Genomic DNA, 19568 nt, shown 5'->3' on the forward strand with positions numbered 1-19568 from the left:
GGTAAGGAAAAGAGCCCATCGAAAGGGTAAAATATTGAAATGCAGGTAAAGAAAGGAAAATAAATTTATTAATGGAAAAAAGTTTTTAATTAAAAAAATAAACAAAATAGGGCCGGGTACAGTGGCTCATGCCTGTAATCCCAGCTCTTTGGGAGAGTGAGGCGAGTGGATCATGAGGTCAGGAGATCGAGACCATCCTGGACAACATGGTGAAACCCTGTCTTTACCAAAAAAAAAAAAAAAAAAAAAAAAAAAAAAAATTAGTCGGGTGTGGTGGCAGGCGCCTGTAGTCCCAGCTACTCCGGAGGCTGAGGCAGGGGAATCGCTTGAACCCAGGAGGTGGAGGTTGCAGTGAGCTGAGATTGCAACACTGCACTACAGCCTGGTGACAGAGCAAGACTACATCTCAATAAATAAATAAATAAATAAACAAATAAACAAAATAGCAGTAACACCTGTAATCAACCACAAAAATTGTATAAAATAAGTTAAAGGCCATTCCTCCAATTTACAAACCTTTTACTACTTTATTTCTACTGTTAATAGTTTGGTGCAAATCTTTTTCTTTTTCTGAGACAGTGTCGCCATGCTGGAGTACAGTGGCACGGTCTTGGCTCACTGCAACCTCCACCTCCTGGGTTCAAGCGATTCTCCTGCTTCAGCCTCCCAAGCAGCTGGGATTACAGGCATGCATCACCATGCCTGGCTAATTTTTGTATTTTTAGTAGAGATGGGGTTTCACCATGTTGGCCAGGCTGGTCTTGAACTCCTGATCTTGTGATCTGCCCGTCTTGGCCTCCCAAAGTGCTAGGATTACAGGTGTGAGCCACAGAGCCTGGCCAGTGCAAATCTTTTTCAACATCTGCCTTTATTTAAAGAAGCATCACTCTTTTCTCTCTCTCTCTCTCTCTTTCTCTGTATCTGTTCCTAAATAAACCTGTTATTAAATAAAAATAAAATGGTGCCACATATGTATGCATATATATTTATGTTTTCAAATTACTTTTTTTCATTGTATCTATCACAGAGATCTTTCTAGGTTAATATTTACACTCATATCAAATCCATCTAATTTATTTTAGCCGGTGTATAGTGTTCTTTTGCTTGGCTAGATCATAATTTTTATAGAAATTTCTTTTTTAAAAATTTATTTTTTATTTTGTAGCGAAGTGGGTTCTTACTATGTCTCAAACTCCTGGGCTCAAGCGATCCACCCCTCAGCCTCCCAAAGTGCTGGGATTGCAGGTGTGAGCCACCACATCTAGCCTCAATGTGTGTAGAAATTTCTTCATTGATGAACTTTTCTTGGTAGCTTAATTCTAAAAAGTGGATTGCTCCGTGTAGTGGGCTAACTAGTCCCCAAAGATATCCATACACTAAGCTTTAGAACCTGTGAATGTTACCTTATATGGCAAAAGATATTTTGAAGATGTGATTATTAACTTAATCACCTCTACTGGATATTGAAATAGTAAGATTATCCTGGATCACCTGGGTGAGTCCTAAATGTAATCACAAGGCTATGTGATGGCAGAAGCTGAACAAAGCAGTGTCAGACAGACCAAAGATGCTTCATCTTTGGCTTTGAAAAGGCAGGAAGGTGACAAAAGCTAGGAAATATAAGTAGCTTCTAGAAGCTTGAAAAAGCAAGGTAATAGATTCTCCCCTGGAGCCTCCAGAAGAAAATAGTCCTTCTTATTGATTTTAGCCCCATAATACTCATTTTGGATTTCTGGCCTCCAGAATTATAAGAGATACATTTGTGCTGATTTAGGTTACCGAGCCTGTGGTACTCCAATATGACTTTATCTGAACTTTATTACATCTGCAAAGACCCAATTTCCAAATAAGGTCATATTCATAAGTATGAGGGTTAGGACATGAACATAAATTTTTGGGGGACACAATTAAATTCACACACCCATTTTCAAAAAGTCAATTCGATCTGTGAGTGGTTTTAAAATTTGATTTCTGGGAACCTACCATTTAATTCTGGAATTGTTACTGCCTCATTCCAAAGACAAAATTCTTACTGGATTTGAGATTTTGGAAGTCGTAGAAGAAATAGCTGAGCATGGGTGGATATTTTGGAAATAATCCTCATGGTATGGAGCTGAGAACACCCCAGTTATACATATGTAGCACATTATTGTATAAAGTTAGTAACTGAGCAAAACTAAACAACATATTTTTACACACACATATGCAGAATATGTATATGTGATCTACGTATGACTATGCCCTAAAGAAAAGCAGCAAAGTGAGGGGAGATGGATGGCAGGGATGGCACAGGCAGGAGCACGAAAGATTCCGCGGTGTGGAGGGTTCGTGGGTGCGTATAATTATCCTCCATTATCTACATGTGTACTTATGCGTTCGTTAGCTATATTTTTGTATGTATTAATATGCAACAAAACATCGTATGAGTTATGCTTTAATGTAAAATTGTCTACATAACACAAAATTTAAAAGAAATGGCATACAGATAGTAGAAAACATATTTTGAGAAAAAAGCGTCATGCACTAAGTCCAGAAATTTACATTGGAAAGAGGCACCAATTGTTTTCATCAAGCTGACTTTCCCAGGTGTTACTCGGAAAAGCTGACCGGTGATAGGGCACTGGGTCAACTCACGCTAATTATGAAACCGTGAGTAAAATAATCTGTGCTTCTATGTAACTCAAGTGCCAACAAATCAGGAAGCTCACAGAGGGACGAAAAGCATTCCCAGAACCACACGCTGGTTCGCCACCTTCCCGGTGGAAAAACCCTTTTTTCGGAAATTCTTAGCGCAAAAACTTTGCCCTATTCCAAAATGGCTCCGGCGCCCACAACTTAAGCACAGCGCAGGTCCGGAAGTTACGCAACCCCAAGAGCTAGCACGCCCTCACCCATAGGGAGCGTTTCCGCCATTTTTGAAAATTGGTAAGGTCCTGGTTTTAAGTGTAGTTGCCGACGCAATGGCAGCCTTTGCCGTGGAACCTCAGGGGCCCGCGTTAGGTGAGTGAAATACTGCTTTTCCTTGTTGGCACTGCCATCCCTGCTTTGGGCCTGGAGGCGGGCAAGACTGAAGGGCAGTCGTCAGGCTCTCGTCTGCTGGTTTCAGTCGCGGAGAGGGAACCATTGGGTGCCCCCAAGTTCCTAGTCAGTCCCCTACTCAACGCATCGCCTCCATACTGCTACAGAGGTGGCGCCGGGAAGCTGTGGGCCTGGGAGGGTGAAGGAAAGGCCGTCGGACGGTGACTGAGCTGTGTTTGTGCCCCCACACGCCAGCTACGCCAGACTGGCCCATACCTTAACCTCCTTCTGATACCCGAGACGCGCTGCTAGTTGCTGGATTCCCCGGTTCCCCGGAAGCCTCCCTGGAAGGAACTGACCGCGGTACACGTGGGTGGGCGGTGCCCTGAAGTGTGTGGGTGCAGTCCACTGCTGCTTGATCACCTGTGCTTCTAGTTCCTGTTTTGACTCCTCCTCTCTCCCGGGCTTTGCAAAAGGAATCTTGTTATTAATGGAAGCTTGAATCGTGCAACGTTTAATCAACCAGGTGGTTGGTAATCATTGAGATATTGGCCTTAATAGCAAGCTAGGAGTTCGCACGATATTTCCCGCCTTTATTTGGGGAAAGTGACTCTTAAGTATTGTAGGAGGTATTTTTCTCTAATAGGTCACGATCTGAATTTTTTAAAGATTCACTCCCATTATTTATTGCGGAGCCTCATTGAAATATGTCGTATTTGAAAAAAATCTACCAATGTAATAGCACGCGGATTCCTTTTTTTTTTCCTGCTGAGTTTTGCGACTTGTGAGAACCGTCGAAAATTTTAGAACGGAAAATAAACCGTCTTACTGTCATAGAGACTTACCTGAAAGTTAGGTTATAACTTTCTGAGCTTGGAAAAGAGAGCAAGTGATATATATATATATATATATATATATATAGTGTAGAAAGAGTCTTTTTAGATTTGAAGGGTATATAATGCTTGCCATGTTTGGTGTAAAATAAGTTCCTTTTGAGAATAGAGTAACTTGAACTGCTTTAGTATGTCATAAAAAAACTAAATGCATAATGTCAATCTGCATTAAAATTTATGTACAAATGTCGTCTTGGTATTTATTTTTAATATATTTTAGAGATCAGAAAGCTCTTCATTTCCAGTTCCAAATTTTTCTATTGAACAAAAACATTTTGGAGTGCATATTTATTGGGGTTACAAATGTGAGTAAACCAATCCCTGTATATTGCCTTGCCAGAAATCTGACATTAGCCAGTATTAATGTGCAAGTTCACATTTTGCAGATATTCCAGGTGCCCACTGGTGTAGTAAAACTAAGGGTTGACTTCAACAAACTGTACTAGCTGAGTACGAATCTTTTAGGAGCACAGAATATGAAATGGAATTGAGGACATGCAGCATTTTTTCCTTAAGTTTGCTTTAAGTGAAATTTAGTCTGAAGGGTGGTTAGTGACAGTCCTGATTAAGAGCCCCTTGTGCCCTCCTTGCTGTCTGGTGCTTTCTTTTTTCTTTTCGTTCCTTCTTCCCTCTCTCCCTCCTCCCTCCCTCTCTTCCTCTTTTTTGACACAGGGTCTCGCCCTGTCCCCCGGGCTGGGCTGGAGTGCAGTTGTGCAATCTCAGCCCACTGCAACTTCCGCCTCCGCCTCCGGGCTCAAACAATCCTCCCACCTCAGCCTCCCAGTGGCGTGTGCCGCCACTCCCAGCTACTTTTTGTATTTTTGGTGGAGGCAAGGTTTCGCCCTTTTGTCCAGACTGGTCTGGAACTGAGCTTAAGCGATCCGCCCCCCTCGGCCTCCCAAAATCCTGGGATTACAGGCTTGAGGCTTCTACTGTGTCTATATGTATCCAGATATATCACAACTTTTCTTAAGCCAATTCTTACTTTATTTTGCTATATATTTTTTTTTATTTTAGGGAGGGGAGTGAATGTAGTGGATGTTACCAAAAACTTTGCATTTAATATGGTATTCTAAATATCTGTTAGGAATATGCCTTTGTTTAGACTTTTGGTTTGAATTTAGTGGATATTCTTAGGAAATATTTCTGTAGTGCCATGTAACATAGTAACTAGCACTTTTTAAAGTAATTACAATGTAATTAGAGTTTTTTACACCTTGTTTTAGCATCTGCTTTATCCATTTATTGAATTTTTTTTTTTTTTGTCTTTTATACACTTGTATTGTTAATATCTAGGCCTAGTGTAATGGGAAATAAGAGGAAGAGTAAAGAGTTGGCAGCTTTTAGATATCAAGAAACAGATTTTTAAGGCTGTCTGGAAGTTAAGTAATAGTTAATAAAAAACATACAAATAACATAGCAAACATTTGACCCTTCTGGGTGCCATGAGTCACACTCAGGCTTGTCAGCTAGTTGAAAATTATTTTCATAAGCAGAGATTGCAAATTCTACATTTATACTTTCACTACTCAGTTTTTGCTATTATGAAATACTTGTAGAAAATAATAATTCGTATTTACTGAGCACTTAACTGTGTATCAGGTACCAGGTCAAGCTGTACTTGCTATAATTCTAACAAAAGCTCTGTTTCCGTTTTGCTGAAAGACCTTGAACGCACATCTTTGACTCCATAGCCCGTCGTTTTCCTTATTCTGCTATTTTGCTATGAAAATAGAATTATATAGCTCACTCATCTTCATAAGGGAAATAATATCTATAGATTGTGAGGATTTTGTATCAACAATTATGAGAGGTTTCAGTTCTCTAAGTTGGCTTTATATTAGGGGAATATTTAGAGATGATTCTTTAATTTTTTTTTTTTTTTTTTTTTTATAAAAAGGATGAGCTCTCACTGTGTTTCCCAGGCTGGTCTTGAATTCCTGAGCTCAAGTGATCCTCCTGCCTTGGCCTCCCAAAGTGCTAGGATTTCAGGCTTGAGTCAACACGCCCAGCTGTGATTATTCTTGACTTAAACTAATTATTAAGAAAAAAGTTACAAAAACAAGTTTTCAATTCTTTTCAACATGTTTCTGAGTTAGGGTGCTAGTTATCACTGTTATTTTGTAAGTGCTCTAATATATGCATGGTTACAGTTTTATCACAATAATGATGCACTTTTTATGGGGAAGAAAAAGAAACAATTTAGCAAGCTAAATGCGTTGTGTTTGATATTCTAAGACTTTGTATAAGTAGTGCAGCCTGTCCTTGTTTTCGGTTGTTACATAGTCCAAACTGATTCGGAAATGGAAAGAAGTTATTAGTGTGATTTTTAAATCCCTGAAATAATGTAAACAAAAATAGCTGTCACAGATTAATATTGTGCTGCCAGGCATGGTGGCTTCATGCTTTTAATCTCAGCACTTTGGGAGGCCAAGGCTGGTGGATCACCTGAGCTCAGGAGCTCCAGACCAGCCTGGGCAGCATGGTGAAACCCCATTTCTACAAAAAAAATACAAAAATTAGCTGGGCGTGGTAGTGCAGGCCTGTAGACTCAGCTACTGAGAGGCTGAGGAGGGAGGATCGCTTGAGTCTAGGAGGTAGAGGTTGCAGTGAACTGAGATTGCGCCACTGCAGTCCAGCCTGGTGACAGAGCGAGAGTCTGACTCTCAAAAAAAAAAAAAAAAAAAAAAAGTGAATACAAGATAACTTTACAAATTTCTAGAAATAATTTTTGTTGGCTTTTAAAATAATAACTTCAACTATAGTTCTATTATATCTAAAAGTTTTGATTAAACTTTCAAAATTATGGTAGATTCTTGCATGTATTTGTCAGATATTGTAACAGAAAAGTCTTTAATTTATGTTTTGATTCATGTAGGATCTGAACCAATGATGCTGGGTTCACCCACATCTCCAAAGCCAGGAGTTAATGCCCAGTTCTTACCTGGATTTTTAATGGGGGATTTGCCAGCTCCGGTGACTCCCCAACCTCGATCAATTAGTGGCCCTTCGGTAGGAGTAATGGAAATGAGATCACCTTTACTTGCAGGTAGGTGAATTGCTTAAAATAATTTTATAGACGTGCTGCATACAGGGATGTCCAATCTTTTGGCTTCCCTGGACCACATGGGAAGAAGAATTGACTTGGGCCACACATAAAATACAGTAACTCTAACAATAGCTGATGAGCTACAAAAAAAAAAAAAAAAAAAAATTGCAAAAAAAAAGTCATAATGTTTTAAGAAAGTTTAGCAATTTGTGTTGGGCCACATTCAAGGCCATCCTGGGCTTCATGTGGTATTCAAGCCACGGGTGGGACAAGCTTATGCTAGAATTTTAAAAAGTGTAATGGTGCAGCATTCACCCTCGTCAATACGTTCATTAATTTAAAAAAAATTAAGCAATGTGTCTATTATAAAGCAAAGCTTTTATTTTAAGGCTCTTGGAATAGAGATGTAAGCAGTATAAGCTATAATTTCTAGAGCCACTAAAATGTATTCTACGTTTAAAATTATTCATACGTCTAAAATTTATTCATTCTAAGATGCCATTGAATTGGCTTTTAAGTACCACTAGCAAAAATAACCCTAAATATGACATAATGCTAAGATGGCATTTTTTGTAAAATTTCTGTTTTGGAGATGTCAGAGTGTGGTGGGGGGAGAGTGCCTCATAGAGTTGATGAAATACCATCATTTAGCTTCAACTGAATTAATTTAAAGTAATTCATCTTAAGATACAAGCATAGGAAATGATTGGTCAAAAGAAATGTAACTTGAAGATGTAGATGTGAATTCTGCCTTTAGTCTTAGTGAATTGAGATTGTCACATATAGCATGTTTGAGGAAAGGACTGACTTTGCAAACTAGGGGGAGGTTTTATACACAGAATTTGTGATTGTCAGGGCAAAGTATTGTAAATGCAGCCTGTATTTATTGCAGAACTCCTTTAGCAAAGAAATATTTTAAAAAATGACTTCAAAGTTTTAACTGACTAGTGAGAATTAGCTACGGAAGTGGTTGAATTCTAATTGTGAGCTAATATCCTTTAGTAGTTGTTCAAATGAAAACTCTTTTTACCTTAATTGCCCTTTAAAGTATTTTTGCTTTAAAATGGTTTATTATTATTTAGGATTTATCCAGGAGAATTATAAATTATATTTGAAATAATTCATTTAACATTAAACATTAAATTTCAAATGTGTTTTATTATGGTAGCCAACATATATTGATTGCTTATGAGCCTGGCAGTATGCTAATCCTTATTTTGTCAATTTTAAAGGGTAGGTAACAGTATCCCCATTTTTAAAAAGAGGAAACTGAGGCTAAATGCAACACATAATTTGCTGAAGCTCACTTGCTAGTGAGAGAGCGCTATAAACCTCAGGTTAGTCTTATTCCATAGACTGTGCTCTAAATAGCTCAAGCTATACTGTCCAAGCTTAGACATTAGTCTTACCAATGGCCTGGGCTGCATCACTCTTTGGCATTGCATGTTCTCTGATCGAAAAAGACATCTTTATGTCACAGAAGTTGTTCCTTTTATTACGTCTTTATTATGTACTTAAATATATTTCTACTGTGAGAAACATGAATGGGATGTACTTAATCTAGATAGACTCTACATTAGGGAATTATATTTATTCAGGAATCTACAGACTGGAGTTGTTTAGTACCTACTTTTAAGTGAGAAATGGGATCAAGTTTTGTATTTAAATGTTAAGCATTTTGTAGAGAGAGCAAAAGTTACATGTGTTTTCTGAAAACTAAGATTTTCATTAACTACTTACTCTGAATCCTTTTGTTCAAAGTGCAGTCTGTGGATTAGCAGCATTGGCATCACCTGGGAGCTTGTTAGAACTGTATAATCTCAGGCATCACCCTACACCTTCTGAATCAGAGTCTGAATTTTAACAAGGTTCCCAAGTGACTCTTCAGCTTATTAAAGTTTGAAAAGAACTAGGAGACAAGATTTTAAGTCAATATTTCAAAAATATAAAATTTTAAAAATCTTACCAAAAAGATAGAAGAATCCTTTCTTTTCTCACCTTTTTTTTTTTTTGTACACTGTAGGTGGGTCACCACCACAACCAGTTTTACCAGCTCATAAAGATAAAAGTGGCGCTCCACCAGTTAGAAGTATATATGATGACATTTCTAGCCCAGGACTTGGATCAACACCTTTAACTTCAAGAAGACAGGTAATATAAATACCATTTTGATCCACAGTGAACAACATCATGGTTTTATGTGACTGTTCAGTGAGAGTCAATACTTTGAAATGTTTCCCTGAGGTCTATTTTAATGTAACTGTGTTGCACAGAATAAGCATTAAACACATTTATCGTACAATCTACTTAAATTGTTGATGATGAACTGTACTTAACAGCGTAGAACTCTAGATTTTCTCTCATAGATAATTCTCAGGTTTTTATAGGTATGCCTTATCCACCTGCTCATACCTCCAATCTACTTAATATACATGTAGAATGTGATTATGGTTTAAATCTTTCTGATTGTTTAAGAAGTTTAATATTTAAAAATTATGTGAAAGAATAAATGAAAATTTAGAGTTTCATCTAGATCTAGGGCACTTGTCAGCTGAGAAGTAGTATAGACTTCTCTTTATTTTCTTCTGTTTTTTAAGGTCCCAACAGGGTCCTGCTCTGTTGCCCAGGCTAGAGTGCAGTGATGCAGTCATAACTCTGCAGCCTTGAACTCCTGGGTTCAAACAATCCTTCTGCCTCAACTGTCCTATTGGGATATAGGCACGTGCTGCTATGCCTGGCTAATTGTGTTATTTTTTGTAGAGATGAGGTCTTGCTGGCTTCAAGTGATCCTTGCACCTTGACCTCTCAAAGCGCTAGATTATAAGTGTGAGCCACTGTGCCTGGCCAACTTTTCTTTTAAGTGGAAAATTTAGTAGCTTCATAGACACAAGTGTTGTTTCCTATTATTATTGTGCTTAGTAGGACAATCATAAACAAAGTTTATCAGTTAAGTTGATAAGTTCTTTATATAAACATATGTCTGCTGTTTGCTTTAGATATATGTTTTATGCTTTTCCCTGAATTGTATTTCGTGAAGTTAAGAGTTCAAGAATATTAGAAAGCTTTTTTCAGTAGATTTGTGCTATTTATAGGCTTGATATATCTGGCATACTAGGCTTACTTGTCAAGTAAAGCAAAATTCATTCACTGTGGTAAACAGATTACTGTTTCTTCCCAGCACTTCTAGACCTGCCTTCGTGTCTAACAGGAGCCACTAGCTAAGTGTGGCTATTGATACTAGAGATATAACTAGTCTCACTTGAGATATACTTTAAGTATAAAATACACACCAGAGTTTGAAGACTTAGAAAGAATGTAAGGTATCTTATTTTTTATGTTGATTACATATTGAAATGAGAATGTTTTGGATGTGTTGGGCTAAATAAACCATTACTAAATTTCACCTGTTTGTACTTTTTAAATGTACCTACTAGAAATGGTAAAATTACATGTATGGCATTTGTTGTTCCTAATGGACAGATATTCTGGTCTGGGATGGTTTTCTAAAGGTTGGTAAGTAAAGCTTATGTTTAGTTTGGTATGAAGGCTGGGCATGTTGGTGCACACCTGTAATCCCAGCACTTTGGGAGGCTGAGGTGGGCGGATTGCTTGATTTTTATGTATTTTTATCATTTTTATTATTATTATTTTTTGAGACAGGGTCTTGCTGTATCACCCAGACTAGATTGCAGTGGAATGCTCATGCCCCACTGTAGCCTTGACCTCCTGGGCTCAAGTGATCCTCCCACCTCTGCTCTTTACCTCTGTAAAGCAGGGACTACACACGTGCACCACCATGCCTGGCTAATTTTTGTATTTTTTGTAGAGATGGGATTTGTCCTGTTGCCCAGGCTGGTCTTGAACTCCTGAGCTCAAGTAATCCACCTTCCTTGGCCTCCCAAAGTGCTGGGATTACAAGTGTGAGCCCCTGTGCTGGGCTTTGGGCAGATCACTTGAGCCCATGAGTTTGAGATCAGCCTGGGCTACATGGCGAAACTCTGTGTCTACTAAACATACAAAAAAAAAAAAAAAAAAATTGACTGGGTGTGGTGGTGTGTACCTATAGTCCCAGCTACTCAGAAAGCTGAGGTGGGATGATTACTTGAGCCTGGGAAGCTCAGGCTACAATGGGCTGTGATTGTGTTACTGCACTCAACCTGCGTGACAGAGTGAGACCCTGTCTCAAAAATAAATAAAATAATAAAAATTTAAAAATTGTTTGTTACAAGAACCACTGGCTTCTAAATTTGTGCAAGTTTTCGTTACTTCTCTGATGATATAGGCAAAGGCTTGCAGATACTGCTGTATTCAAAATGCTTGAAAGACTCATGGGTCATAATTTATAGAGAATGTTTTTGATTTGAAAGTTGGTAAGAATATCATTGCTAGATTAGAGCCCAAATTAGTTATGCCCCCTGGAATTTGCTCAACCTTTTTCTAATCATGAAAGAATTGGCATTAATAATTGAAGAATACATTTTATATCTCTCCCAACATTCTCTCAGCATTTAGTTCTGGTTGCTAGATGAAGCTATTTGAGATTTCCTTAGTTTAATTAGAATCTGTTTTTAAAAATACTGAGTTCTAGGTAGAGTCTGTTCTCATTTATTGTTTGAATATCGTCTTTGTTTTAGAAGGATTTTTAACTGTTTTAATCCTTAATTATATTTAAAGGGACTAAAATGGATAATTTACCAGTTTTGGAACGTTCTACTGGTAGTGGTAGGGATATGCTGTCTATTATTGTTTAGACTGATTTGAATCTAGAGTATTTCATGGTTTCTAAGTATCTGTTGAAAATCATATTCTGTCATCCTTCTGTTTTTCTGTATGAACTTGGTCATTTTAAAAATTACCATTATCTCTGTTATTTCAAATATTGCACTTTAGAAACTAAAAACAGATAGTTACCATGTCACCTTTTATAGAAGATAATGTCTTTTTTTTTTTTAAACATGACTTTTCTTATTTTAACAAATACTAAGGGGTCTAGTATATTTTAGGTTAATACTGTTTAACTTACGGAAAAAAAGAGTGCCTTTGTACTTTGATCTAATTAGAGGCATCTCTAGCACCTGGTAAAAGTTCAGTTATCTGTTGAATGAAGCCTTTTAACGCTTACTGTATTTGTGTTTTGCATTTTTACCATAACACTTTCTTCTGTTTTTGCGTAGCCAAACATTTCAGTAATGCAGAGTCCTCTTGTTGGAGTTACATCTACCCCTGGAACAGGTAAGTGATTTTTTCTTTCTTTCTTTTTTTTTTTAAGACAGGGTCTGGCTCTGCTACCCATGCTGGAGTACAGTGGTGTAATCATGGAGTAAACAACTCTAACACCAAAGATTTCTCTGTTCGTCGAATGAAGATATGTTTGTTGGTAATTGCCAAAATTCTTTGTTTTATATTTCAAACCTGGGGATTTTCCGAAATCTCTATAACTTCTTTCAGGAAGGAAATACTTTGTATATTGATTATTTTCTGAATCAAATCACCCCAAAGGCATGATGGGTGAATATTCAGAATGTCTTTTTAAGAAATTGTATACTTAATAGATGTTTGAAGTGTCTCCTTAGTTATTAAAATTTGTCAACAAAAAAGCCGTTGCAATTGGGATGAAAAGGAATAGTTAAGACACTGAATAATAAAGGTGTTTTGAGAGATGTTAATGCATAGTTATAAATCTAAATGCTGTTGAATAGAAGCAACCACTGATTATATACCTAGTTTTTCTTTAAGATTAATGGCTTTTTAATCATCATCATTATCCTTAGCACAGTTCTTCATATATAGTCATATGTGTATAATCCCATCAAATGTTTATTCGGCAAATATTTGAGCACCTAACTGTACTCTGGGAAATAGTAGACGAAATAGATACTCCCGGCCTTTATGGAACTTACATTTCTTTGCAGAATTTACATTTATAAACAAAACAAGTAAATTATAAAATTTGTTAGAAGGTATTGCATTTTGTGGAGGAAAAAGATTAAGCAGCAAAGTGGGGAAAGGGGTGGAGACTTAGAGATTTAAATAGGGTAATGTATTAGTTTTCTATTGCTGCCATAACAAACTACTGCAAACATAAAAGTGGCTTAAACAATACAAATTCATTATCTTTCATTTCTGGAGGTCAGAAGTTTGAAATGGGTCTTGGTGGGCTAAAATCTAGACATTGGTAGGGCTGTGTTCATTTATGGAGGTTCTAGACAATAATCTTTTTTTTTTTTTTTTTTTTTTGAGATGGAGTCTTGCTCTGTCACCCAGGTTAGAGTGCAGTGGCACGATCTCGGCTCACTGCAACCTCTGCCTCCTGGGTTCAAGCGATTCTCCTGCCTCAGCTTCCTGAGTAGCTGGGATTATAGGCACCCACCACTGTTCCCGCTAATTTTTTTTTTTTTTTTTTTTTTTGTATTTTTAGTAGAGATGGGGTTTCACCATATTGGCTAGGCTGGTCTCGAACTCCTGACCTTGTGATCCACCTGCCTCGGCCTCCCAAAGTGCTGGGATGACAGGCCTGAGCCACCGCATCTGGCCAGCAATAATCTATTTTCTTGCCTTTTCCATTTCTGGAGGCTGCTTATGTTTCTTGTTTGTGGTTCCCTTCCTCCCTCTTCATAGTCAGCAACTTTGTAACTCTGACCGTTCTTCTGTAGTCACATCATCCTCTCTCTTTTAAAGACCCCTGTGAATACATTGGGCCCTTCTAGGTAATGTAGTATAATCTTCGTATTTTAAGGTCAGTTGATTAGCAGCCTTAATTTCACCTGCAACCTTAATTCCCCTTTGCCATGTAATGTAACATTCACAGGTTCCAGGGATTAGATCATGGACATCATTTGGGGACCTACCCAGATTATTCCACCTACCACTGATAGTTACAGGACAAGTAAACTTTACTCAAAAGTCTGTAAGTGAGGGAAGTAGGGAATAGTATTCTAGATGGAGGTAACAGCAGACACAAGGGTCCTGAGGTGGGAGTGTGTCTGGGGTGTTCAAGGAAGAATAAGGGGACAGTATGACTGAAATGGAGTAAGTGAGGGGGAGAATAGTAGAAAATGAGGTCAGAGAGGAGAGGTAATGGGGGCAGATGTATTACAGGGCCTTGTAGGTTATTGTCACAATTGGTCTTTACCCAGAAAAGGTGGAAGACAATAAGGATGAGACTGTTGCTGGATACAACTAGTTTGGGAGTAAAAATTAGCCTAGAAGCAAGGAGACAAGTTAGGAGGCTACTTGTAGCAATCTAGGTGAGAGATGATAGTGATAGAAAAAGAAGGCAGGCAAGAAGGAAAAGAATACAGTAACAGAAAGATGGAACATTAGAAACAATAGCAAGACAGTAGATTTTAAACTAGGAAATCAGGCATGTGCCTGTAGTTCCAGCTACTCAGAAGGTTGAGGCAGGAGGATTGCTGGAGCCCAGGAATTCGAGGTTGCAGTGAGCTGATTTTGTCACTGCACTCCAGCCTGGGTGACAGAGCAAGACCCTATCTAAAAAAAAAAGTAAATAAAATTAAAAAAAAAAAAAAAGCAAAACTAACCAAATTAACAATTATGTAAAATGTATTAAACACTCTGGTTAAGGCAGATGTTGTCAGAATAAATAACAAAGGAACACCCAATACGAATTGGATCCTTTGAATCCTGCAAGTCTGAATTTCTTCAGGCAGTCTGTGAGCACTCATTGGCCATGTCTTTAAAGTCTACATTTCTAGTAACAGGTTGTTCAAGGAAACTTAGTCATTTTCTATCACGATGCTCAGAATTCTTCCAGCCTCTACCGACTGCCTGATTTCTAAATCCGTTTCCACTTTTTTAGCTGTGTGTTAACAGCAGCACCTGACTTGTCCCAACAATCTGTACTAGTTTGCTGTAGTTGCCATAAGAAGTTACTACAAACTTAGTAGTTTAAAACAACACATGTATTATCTTCTAGTTTCTAGAGATCAGATATCTGGGTCGTTGCTTAGAGCTCAGGTGTCAACAGGGCTGTGTTTCTCTCTGGAGGCTTTGGGTGTGAATCTGTTTCCAGGCTCTTTCAGGTTGTTGGCAGAATTTAGTTCCGTGTGGTTATAGGAATGAATGAGGTCCCTCTCCTTGCTGACTGTTACCTTAAAGTTCTTAACTTCTAGAGGCTGCCCTCACTCCTTGGCTCATGGCTCTCCATCTTCCATCTTCAGATATCAAACATCTAGAATGTCACCCTAATCTTTTCAGCTACATAACTGAGGTTGAATGTCTAGGAAAATTAGTTCTGAACAGCCTTAAGCTGATCAAACTGTAACAAATAGGTGGATGATGATGCTTTGTTACACACAGAAATAGTGACTATTCAGTTATTTGAGTCATGCCACGTACCACTGGTTCACGTCTGTAATCCTGAGGCAAGCGGATCACTTGAGTCCAGGAGTTTTGAGACCAGCCCGGGCAACATAGTGAGATGCCTGTCTGTACAAAAAAATTAAAAAATAAGCCTGGCATGGTGGCACACACCTGTAGTCCCAACTACCTCGGAGGCTGGGGTTAAGAAGATCACTTGAGCCTGGGAAGTCGAGGCTGTAGTGAGCAGTGATCACACCGCTGCATTCCAACCAGGGTGATAAGAGTGAGACCTTGTTTCAAATAAATAAAATAATTGAGTCAGTAAGTGATCCCAGGGACATTGAAAATCCAAAAACAGGGCTGGGTGTGGCATGATGGCACATGCCTATAATTCCAGTACTATGGGAGGTCAAGGTGGGAAGACTGTTTGACCCTGGGAGTTTAAGGCTGCAGGCAGCTATGATTGCACCACTGCACTCCAGCCTGGGTGACAGTGAGACCTCAAAAAAAAAAAAAAGCAAAAACACATAATGTTAAGTAATGTTTTACATTTTAGCGTCTCTCTTAGTTGACTGAAAAGTGTACATTTTAATTTTCTTAACTGTTGTCAAGTGGAAAAGCACAGGATTAATGTTAATATCTTTTTGTTAACTTATTTTTTTTCTAATATAGTGACTTCTGTGAGGTTTTGTAACTGTGGAAACTATATGTGAAAATACAAGAGCTGTGATAGGAAAAATAGCTATCATGAATTGGCCACTGGGAGCCACTGCTGCTTCTACTTTGAGTTTAAGGAATTTGCATATAGAAAGTCTTAATAGGACATAAGTTAACAAGAATATTTTTGAAAAGATGACAAGGTGTGGAGACCTATCATCCATGGCCAATGATAGGCAAGAAATAGGAAAAGGGAATTGATAAGAAAATTGAGGGGAAAACCTAGAATTTTTCATTTAGAGCTTTTTTTTTTTTTTTTTTTTTTTTTTAGCTCCTGTATTTACTGTTAAGTGCAGTTTTTTTGGATGATTAGTAAATCTTAGCCTTCTGAGATTGGCAACTTTTATAAAGAGATGTCATGGGATGTAATGGCATGACTGCCATTTTATGCTTAGGGTTTTTTTGCATCCAATAAGGAGGTTGGTGGGTTTTTATTTTTTTTTGTTAAACATTCTGTAACTGATGTTAAGATCTTTTTTAGAATATTATTTCTGGTGCAGGAAAACATTGGTCATAAGTCAAAATAGGAAATCTGGATTAAAGAATATAAGAAACTCTTAGTCATGGTGTATTACTGCCCCGGTAAAGAACATTGAATGTGTTTGCTCTGCTTGCTCCATCCTCATCCCTCAATATTTTTTTCTGCCGCTGTTGAAGTTTTCTTCTGCTTTTCTTCTTTCTTTATATTTTTTATTTATTTTTTTCTTGAGAAGTTCTTTCACTTATATATTAGCTCTCTTCCAAAATGGTGGGTCACTAGTTAATTAACTAGAATCATTATTTGTGTTAGCATATTGTTAAGGGGTTAAGTGTGATATTAAGTGATAATAGCATTTTATGGCTGCTTTTGTTGATGGAAGGACCTCAGAGTTTTGATAGTGTTTCTGGAAGTGGGGGCCAAAAGTGACTCTTTGTTTTCTGGTTTGGGTTAGGTACTCCTAACATGTGCTCCTTTTAAAGTTCTCTCTGCTTGGCTCTCTTCTGTCTTTATTACTTGATTATGAACTCCTTCAGGACAGAGACTTCCTGTGTCTTCAGTGTTTACCCATCTCAGAGCTGGGTGCAAAGGGCCTAACATTAATCCTGTGCTTTTCCACTTGACATCATTAAGAAAATTAAAACGTATGCTTTTCAGTCAACTAATAGAGCTGCTAAAATGTAAAACATTACTTAACGTTATGTTTTTGCATTTCTTTATTTTTTTTGAGAAAAGATCTCGCTGTCACCCAGGCTGGAGTGCAGTGGTGCAATCATAGGTCCCTGCAGCCTTTAACTCCCAGGCTCAAGCAGTCCTCCCACCTTGACCTCCCATAGTACTGGAATTTTAGGCGTGTGCCACCATGCCATACCCAGCCCTTTGTACATGTTTGTTGACTGAATATATTGATGGATATAAGCTGTAGAGAGTCGAATGGTGGCCTCCATACAATATGTCCACATCCTAATCACTGGAACCTGTGACTGTTAACTTATATATGATTGCATTAAGGATTTTCAGAGGGGAGACTCTGAAGGAGAGTGTAAAGAGTTAGGGAGGGAAGGGGAGGGAATCCTGGATTGCCTGGATGGCTCCTAAACCCAGTCACAAGGGTCCTTGTAGGTACGAGGTGGAAAGAAATTTGAAACAGAAGAGGAAGAGAAACATAGAGGAGAGAGAAGGTGATGTTCATAAGGGGGCAGAGGTTAGAGTGTTGTTTCCAAAGCATGCCGTAAGTCACCAGAAGATGGAGGAAGCAAGCAGTGGATCCTTCCTTAGAGTCTCCAGCAGGCATGCCACCTTGCCAACAACATAATTTGGGACTTCGGGCCTCCAGAACTTGTGAGAGAATAAATTTCTGTTTTAATCTATCCAGTTTGTGGTAATTTGTTACAGCAGCCACAGGTAACTAATATATGTAAATATTGTTTCAAGACAATGACGTTCCAACACCAGTATCTACTACCAAATAAGAGGATTGGAGTATTTGCATCCAACTTGGCAAGGCATTTTTCTTTAATAATACCAAATAAACACTATCCTTATTCTAGACTATGTAGGTTCTTATTGCTGCTGAACCATATTATCACAAATTAATGGCTTAAAACAACACGAATGTATTGTGTTACAGTTGGGGAGATCAGAAGTCTGAAGTAGGCCTCAGTGGACTAAAATCAAGATGTTAGCAGGACTGCATTCCTTTCTGGAGGCTCTAGAGGATAATTTTTTTTTTCTTTTCCAACTTCTGGAGGCTGCCCACATTCTTTGACTTGTGTCCCCCTACCATCTTCAGAGCCAGCAGTGTTTCTACATCATTCTTTTCCTTTCCTCTTCCCTCTTTAAGACCTTGTTGGTTATATTGGGCCTTTTTGGATAATCTAGGATAATCTTATTTTTGATAGTCACCAAAATTTTATTTACTCTCATGTCAGATTAGGCTACCATTGAGTGGTTTCTAGTTACGGTGGTGGCAATATTTATGTTTTAGTCAAAATAATAAATTCAGATAGTTTTAGAAAATTAAATAGAGCTTACTGTAATCCCAGCACTTTGGGAGGCCAAGGTGGGTGGATCACCTGAGGTCAGGAGTTGAAGATCAGCTTGGCCAACATGGTGAAACCCCATCTCTACTAAAACTACAAAAAATTAGCCAGGCATGGTGGTGGGTGCCTGTAATCCCAGCCACTCAGGAGGCTGAGGCAGGAGAATCGCTTGAACTGGGGAGGTGGAAGTGGCAGTGAACCAAGATTGCACCACTGAACTCCAGCCTGGGCAACAAGAGCAAAACTCTATCTCAAAAAAAAGAAAAAAAAAAAAAAAGAAAATTAAATAGAACTTAAATACTTATAACAAAATGCAATAATCTTTAACCTTATTTTGAACTAGCCAGTCCAGATCTTAGAGCTGTTCTTTTTGGAATTTACTTTCATGTCCAAATGAGATGCTAGATTAGTTTACTCTTGCTGTTATAACAAATTACCACAAATGTAGTGACTTAAAACACTTTATGTTCATTCTCTTAGAGTTTTGGAAGTCAGAAATCCAAAATCAGTTTCACTGGGCTAAAGTCAAGGTGTTGATAGGATTACCTCTGGAGATTCTATGGACAATCAGCTTCCTTGTTTTTTTTAAGCATCTAGTTGGATTCTTGTTTATGCCTTTTTCCTCCATCTTCAAAGCATGTCATTCCAATCCCTGCTTCCATAATCACATAATCTTCTCCGAAGTAAAATCTCCTTCTACTTCCCTCTTGTAAGGATACTTGTGGTTACATATAGGGCCCACCTGGATAATCTCCCCATCTTGGGATCTGTAATCGCATCTGCAAGATCCCTTTTGCCACATAGATAGCATTCGCAGATTTCAGGGATTAGGATTTTGTTATCTTGGAGGGTTATTATTTAGCCAGCCACATATCATCATATTGCTAATTCTTAATTTTCAGTTTTTAATTTTGCTGTATTTCTCTTAAAGTAATTGAAGATACTGTATTTTCCCCTCATATTATCTGAATATAGTTATATCTAATTTTATTCCTTTGTCAGTGTTTGTATTGTGACTATGTAAATACTGCTCAGTGCTGAACCAATTA

At 38.1% G+C, this 19568-nt stretch overlaps 1 protein-coding gene and 1 long non-coding RNA gene across 2 annotated transcripts in view; one reads left to right on the forward strand and one right to left on the reverse strand.

Moving 5' to 3' along the window:
• Positions 1–2418: 2418 nt before the first annotated feature.
• Positions 2419–3401, reverse strand: LOC144333431 (uncharacterized). The gene is made up of 2 exons (XR_013402070.1): positions 3295–3401; positions 2419–3209 (listed from the first exon to the last, which is right to left on the reverse strand). It is a non-coding gene; the product is annotated as an uncharacterized LOC144333431 (long non-coding RNA).
• NUP35 (nucleoporin 35) overlaps positions 2933–19568 on the forward strand; it is a 35909-nt gene continuing 19273 nt past the window's right edge. The window contains exons 1-4 of the mRNA NM_001266251.1: positions 2933–3000; positions 6790–6960; positions 8984–9111; positions 12135–12192. Of these exons, the coding sequence (NP_001253180.1) occupies positions 2961–3000; positions 6790–6960; positions 8984–9111; positions 12135–12192 (397 nt within the window). The 5' untranslated portion in view covers positions 2933–2960. The remainder of the gene's footprint in view (positions 3001–6789; positions 6961–8983; positions 9112–12134; positions 12193–19568) is intronic.

Source organism: Macaca mulatta, chromosome 12 (assembly GCF_049350105.2).
Source record: "Macaca mulatta isolate MMU2019108-1 chromosome 12, T2T-MMU8v2.0, whole genome shotgun sequence".
NCBI classification, from domain to species: Eukaryota; Metazoa; Chordata; class Mammalia; order Primates; family Cercopithecidae; genus Macaca; species Macaca mulatta.